This window comes from Anomaloglossus baeobatrachus, chromosome 11 (assembly GCF_048569485.1).
Source record: "Anomaloglossus baeobatrachus isolate aAnoBae1 chromosome 11, aAnoBae1.hap1, whole genome shotgun sequence".
In the NCBI taxonomy this organism is placed as follows: Eukaryota; Metazoa; Chordata; class Amphibia; order Anura; family Aromobatidae; genus Anomaloglossus; species Anomaloglossus baeobatrachus.
In genome coordinates, this window is record NC_134363.1 from 12,838,754 (window position 1) to 12,845,437 (window position 6,684).

At 50.3% G+C, this 6,684-nt stretch overlaps 1 protein-coding gene across 1 annotated transcript in view; it reads left to right on the forward strand.

Moving 5' to 3' along the window:
* LOC142256355 (alpha-tectorin-like) overlaps window positions 1-2,897 on the forward strand; it is a 7,864-nt gene extending 4,967 nt beyond the window's left edge. Inside the window, exon 7 of the mRNA XM_075327988.1 lies at window positions 2,490-2,897. Within this exon, the coding sequence (XP_075184103.1) occupies window positions 2,490-2,662 (173 nt within the window). The 3' untranslated portion in view covers window positions 2,663-2,897. The remainder of the gene's footprint in view (window positions 1-2,489) is intronic.
* The last annotated feature ends 3,787 nt before the right edge of the window (window positions 2,898-6,684 follow it).

The window sequence follows — 6,684 nt, forward strand, 5'->3', positions numbered from 1 at the left end:
TTGCAGCTAAGAGTCTTTAAATTATTTTTTGAGGGAGTTTCATCCATACTTCTTTGGAGAAATCTTCCATTTCTGTGAGATTCCTGGCTCATCTTGCATGCACTGCTCTTCCTTGGAGACGTCTTCCAGTTCTGTGAGATTCCTGGCTCGTCTTGCATCCACTGCTCTTCCTTGGAGATGTCTTCCAGTTCTGTGAGATTCCTGGCTCGTCTTGCATCCACTGCTCTTCCTTGGAGATGTCTTCCAGTTCTGTGAGATTCCTGGCTCGTCTTGCATCCACTGCTCTTCCTTGGAGATGTCTTCCATTTCTGTGAGATTCCTGGCTTGTCATGCATCCACTGCTCTTCCTTGGAGATGTCTTCCAGTTCTGTGAGATTCCTGGCTCGTCTTGCATCCACTGCTCTTCCTTGGAGATGTCTTCCATTTCTGTGAGCTTCCTGGCTCGTCTTGCATCCACTGCTCTTCCTTGGAGAAGTCTTCCAGTTCTGTGAGATTCCTGGCTCGTCTTGCATCCACTGCTCTTCCTTGGAGATGTCTTCCATTTCTGTGAGATTCCTGGCTCATCTTGCATGCACTGCTCTTCCTTTGAGAAGTTTTCCAGTTCTGTGAGATTCCTGGCTCGTCTTGCATCCACTGCTCTTCCTTGGAGAAGTCTTCCAGTTCTGTGAGATTCCTGTCTCGTCTTGCATCCACTGCTCTTCCTTGGAGATGTCTTCCATCTCTGTGAGATTCCTGGCTCGTCTTGCATCCACTGCTCTTCCTTGGAGATGTCTTCCAGTTTTGTGAGATTCCTGGCTCGTCTTGCATCCACTGCTCTTCCTTGGAGATGTCTTCCAGTTTTGTGAGATTCCTGGCTTATCTTGCATGCATTGCTCCTCCTTGGAGATGTCTTCCAGTTCTGTGAGATTCCTGGCTTATCTTGCATGCACTTCTCTTCCTTGGAGACGTTTTCCAGTTCTGTGAGCTTCCAGGCTCGTCTTGCATGCACTGCTCTTCCTTGGAGATGTCTTCCAGTTCTGTGAGATTCCTGGCTTGTCTTGCGTGCACTGCTCTTCCTTGGAGACCTCTTCCAGTTCTGTGAGTTTCCTGGCTCGTCTTACATGCACTGGTCTTCCTTGGAGACGTCTTCCAGTTCTGTGAGATTCCTGGCTTGTCTTCCATGCACTGCTCTTCCTTGGTGACATCTTCCAGTTCTGTGAGATTCCGGGCTCGTCTTGCATGCACTGCTCTTTTGAGGTCTCGCCACAGATTTTCATTGATGTTCAGATCAGGGGACTGGGAGGCCATTGTAAAACCTTCATCTTGTGACTTTTGAGGGCGTCTATTGTGGATTTAACATGTTTTTAGGATCATTATTCAGTTGTAGAAACCATCCTCTTTTCTCCTCTATTCTCCTCTTTTCTCCTCTTTTCTTCTTTTTTCAACTTCAGCTTTTTTACAGATGGTGTTATGTTTGCATCAATAATTTGTTGAAATTTCATTGAATCCATTTTTCCCTCTACTTGTGAAATTTTCCTTGTGTCATTGGCTGCAACAGAACCCAAAGTATGATTGATCCACCCCCATGCTTAATGGTTGGCGAGATATTCTTTTCTTGAAATTCTTTCCCCTTTTTTCCCTACACACATCTTTTATCATTGTGACCAGAGTTCTATTCTAACTTCATCAGTCCACGGGACTTGTTTCCACAATGCATCAGCCGTGTTTAGATTTTCTTTTACAGACTTCTGATGCTGAATTTTGTGGTGAGGATACAGGAGAGGTTTTCTTCTGATGACTCTTCCATGAAAGACATATTTGTGCAGGTGTCTCTGAACAGTATAGAAATGTACCACAACTCCAGAGTCTGATAAATCTTCCTGAAAGTCTTTTGCAGTCATGCAGGGGCTCTGATTTACCTCTCTAGCAATCCTACCAGCAGCTCTCACAGAAATTTTGCTTGGTCTTCCAGACCTTATCTTGACCTCCACCGTTCCTGGTAACTCCCATTTCTTAATTTTGAAAAGACAACTTGAAAACGCTTTGCTATCTCCTTATATCCTTCTCCTGCTTTGTGGGCCTCCACCATTTCTATTTTCAGAGTGCTAGGCAGCTGCTTAGAAGAACCCATGACTGCTGTTTTTGGAGCAACGTTAGAGGAGGCTGGGTTTTTATACAGCTGGGACTTTCCGAACGATGATGGTGAACGAGCCATAACCCTAACAGGCTAGTTATCTGACCACACAAATCTCCAAGGGTGTCCAAATTTTTGCATCAACCCATTTTCCTTTTTGTCATTTTTAAAATGTAAAGGATGAAAAAAAATATTGCCTAAAATACAAAGTAAATGCCTTTTAGAGATCATTTCATCTTCAGCTTGCTTAACTATTCCCAATAACAGCAATTTTGACCAGGGGTGCCCAAACTTTTGCATGCCACTGTTTTTAGTTTCTATCTGTATCAATTATCTAATAATCTATTAACTATTTTTCATTCTATCGTTATCACAGCAAAGTTTGCTAAGGAAGGTGAGGACTTCTGGAGCGAGTCCTCGTGCAGTACTAAGTGCCGGTGTCAGGATGGACAGGTGTCCTGCGCGGAGGAATCCTGCCCGAAATCCGGCACCTGTGAAGCCTCAGGATCCTTCTTCACCTGCAAGATCCCAAAAAAGGGCTGCTTCTAAGACCAAACGTCGTCCACCATAACCTCTGAAATCTAGCCATTAGTTATGGGCAAACTATTGAGCAACCAATGCTATGCGAGGTCCCATAGAGCAGTGGGGAGACTGCCGTATGGTTTATGGTGTCCTCCATGTTTAGACACCACACTTATGTATACACCGCGCCACTCATTGCTTCATATGAGTGATAATAATTGTTCTTAACATAAAGAGGATCATAAAATAATAAAATGCTTCTGACCACGCGTCGCGTCCTCCGTTTACGGTATATGCATTGGTTGAGTCGTTGATATCAGCCTCACGGACATATATATATTTCATATAGGTCTCCAAAGCACAAAGACACAAGCGGGGTTGTTAATGGGTGTAGGTGCTATTGGTAGAACCAACACAATAAAAATGTACAACACCTTTCAAGGTCGGCCCGCCCTGTACTGAAACACCAGACAGTAATGAGTGCTGTCATTTAACCCCTTCACAATGTACGACATAATATTACATCTAGGTCAAGCTGGGAGAGGGATATGGAGCGGAGATGGCCACATACCTGGTAATGCCAACTGTGACATCTGCTTGTAACAGCAGCGACCGGAGGGAGATCTGATCGCTGCTGTTTAACTAGAAAAATATCTATATACTTACACAAGGTATGATGCGTTTTTAGGGAGCGTCTGAAGCCGAGTAAGTTATGATTCGTCCTAACTTCTTGGGGTAGAGCGTTCCAGAGGACTGGTGCAGCTCAGAAGAAGTCTTTGATCCGGGAGTGAGAGGTTCGGATTAGTGTGGATGTTAGTCGAAAGTCATTTGCATAGCGTTGAGAACGGGTGGAGTGATAGACAGAGAGGAGGGTGGAGATGTAGGGGGGTGTAGCACTGTGGAGAGGACGGGTAGGTGATAGACAGAGAGGAGGGTGGAGATGTAGGGGGGTGCAGCACTGTGGAGAGGACGGGTAGGTGATAGATAGAGAGGAGGGTGGAGATGTAGGGGGGTGCAGCACTGTGGAGAGGACGGGTAGGTGATAGATAGAGAGGAGGGTGGAGATGTAGGGGGGTGCAGCACTGTGGAGAGGACGGGTAGGTGATAGATAGAGAGGAGGGTGGAGATGTAGGGGGTGCCGCACTGTGGAGAGCTATGTGGTGATAGACAGAGAGGAGGGTGGAGATGTAGGGGGTGCTGCACTGTGGAGAGCTTTGTGGTGATAGACAGAGAGGAGGGTGGAGATGTAGGGGGGGCCGCACTGTGGAGAGCTTTGTGGTGATAGAGAGGAGGGTGGAGATGTAGGGGGTGCTGCACTGTGGAGAGCTTTGTGGTGATAGAGAGGAGGGTGGAGATATAGGGGGTGCTGCACTGTGGAGAGCTTTGTGGTGACAGAGAGGAGGGTTTAGATGTAGGGGGTGCCGCACTGTGGAGAGCTTTGTGGTGATAGATAGAGAGGAGGGTGGAGATGTAGGGGGTGCCGCACTGTGGAGAGCTTTGTGGTGATAGACAGAGAGGAGGGTGGAGATGTAGGGGGTGCTGCACTGTGGAGAGCTTTGTGGTGATAGAGATGAGGAGGAGATGTAGGGAGTGCTGCACTGTGGAGAGCTTTGTGGTGATAGAGAGGAGGGTGGAGATGTAGGGGGTGCTGCACTGTGGAGAGCTTTGTGGTGATAGAGAGGAGGGTGGAGATGTAGGGGGTGCCGCACTGTGGAGAGCTTTGTGGTGACAGACAGAGAGGAGGGTGAAGACGTAGGGGGTGCTGCACTGTGGAGAGCTTTGTGGTGACAGACAGAGAGGAGGGTGGAGATGTAGGGGGTGCCGCACTGTGGAGAGCTTTGTGGTGACAAAGAGGAGGGTGGAGACGTAGGGGGTGCTGCACTGTGGAGGGCTTTGTGGTGATAGAGAGGAGGGTGGAGATGTAGGGGGTGCTGCACTGTGGAGAGCTTTGTGGTGATAGAGAGGAGGGTGGATATGTAGGGGGGTGCCGCACTGTGGAGGGCTTTGTAGTGATAGACAGAGAGGAGGGTGGAGATGTAGGGGGTGCTGCACTGTGGAGGGCTTTGTAGTGATAGACAGAGAGGAGGGTGGAGATGTAGGGAGTGCTGCACTGTGGAGAGCTTTGTGGTGATAGAGAGGAGGGTGGAGATGTAGGGGGTGCTGCACTGTGGAGAGCTTTGTGGTGATAGAGAGGAGGGTGGAGATGTAGGGGGTGCCGCACTGTGGAGAGCTTTGTGGTGATAGACAGAGAGGAGGGTGGAGATGTAGGGGGGTGCCGCACTGTGGAGAGCTTTGTGGTGATAGGAGGGTGGAGATGTAGGGGGTGCTGCACTGTGGAGAGCTTTGTGGTGATGGAGAGGAGGGTGGAGATGTAGGGGGTGCCGCACTGTGGAGAGCTTTGTGGTGATAGACAGAGAGGAGGGTGGAGATGTAGGGGGTGCCGCACTGTGGAGAGCTTTGTGGTGATAGACAGAGAGGAGGGTGGAGATGTAGGGGGTGCTGCACTGTGGAGAGCTTTGTGGTGATAGACAGAGAGGAGGGTGGAGATGTAGGGGGTGCTGCACTGTGGAGGGCTTTGTGGTGATAGAGAGGAGGGTGGAGATGTAGGGGGTGCCGCACTGTGGAGAGCTTTGTGGTGATAGAGAGGAGGGTGGAGATGTAGAGGGTGCCGCACTGTGGAGAGCTTTGTGGTGATAGACAGAGAGGAGGGTGGAGATGTAGGGGGTGCCGCACTGTGGAGAGCTTTGTGGTGATAGAGAGGAGGGTGGAGATGTAGGGGGTGCCGCACTGTGGAGAGCTTTGTGGTGATAGACAGAGAGGAGGGTGGAGATGTAGGGGGTGCTGCACTGTGGAGAGCTTTGTGGTGATAGACAGAGATGAGGTGGAGATGTAGGGGGTGCTGCACTGTGGAGAGCTTTGTGGTGATAGAGAGGAGGGTGGAGATGTAGGGGGTGCTGCACTGTGGAGAGCTTTGTGGTGATAGAGAGGAGGGTGGAGATGTAGGGGGTGCTGCACTGTGGAGAGCTATGTGGTGATATACAGAGAGGAGGGTGGAGATGTAGGGGGTGCTGCACTGTGGAGAGCTTTGTGGTGATAGAGAGGAGGGTGGAGATGTAGGGGGTGCTGCACTGTGGAGAGCTTTGTGGTGATAGACAGAGAGGAGGGTGGAGATGTAGGGGGTGCTGCACTGTGGAGAGCTTTGTGGTGATAGACAGAGAGGAGGGTGGAGATGTAGGGGGTGCTGCACTGTGGAGAGCTTTGTGGTGATAGAGAGGAGGGTGGAGATGTAGGGGGTGCTGCACTGTGGAGAGCTTTGTGGTGATAGACAGAGAGGAGGGTGGAGATGTAGGGGGTGCTGCACTGTGGAGAGCTTTGTGGTGATAGACAGAGAGGAGGGTGGAGATGTAGGGGGTGCTGCACTGTGGAGAGCTTTGTGGTGATAGAGAGGAGGGTGGAGATGTAGGGGGTGCTGCACTGTGGAGAGCTTTGTGGTGATAGAGAGGAGGGTGGAGATGTAGGGGGTGCCGCACTGTGGAGAGCTTTGTGGTGATAGACAGAGAGGAGGGTGGAGATGTAGGGGATGCTGCACTGTGGAGAGCTTTGTGGTGATAGAGAGGAGGGTGGAGATGTAGGGGGTGCTGCACTGTGGAGAGCTTTGTGGTGATAGAGAGGAGGGTGGAGATGTAGGGGGTGCTGCACTGTGGAGAGCTTTGTGGTGATAGAGAGGAGGGTGGAGATGTAGGGGGTGCTGCACTGTGGAGAGCTTTGTGGTGATAGAGAGGAGGGTGGAGATGTAGGGGGTGCTGCACTGTGGAGAGCTTTGTGGTGATAGACAGAGAGGAGGGTGGAGATGTAGGGGGTGCTGCACTGTGGAGAGCTTTGTGGTGATAGACAGAGAGGAGGGTGGAGATGTAGGGGGTGCAGCACTGTGGAGAGCTTTGTGGTGATAGAGAGGAGGGTGGAGATGTAGGGGGGTGCTGCACTGTGGAGAGCTTTGTGGTGATAGAGAGGAGGGTGGAGATGTAGGGGGTGCTGCACTGTGGAGAGCT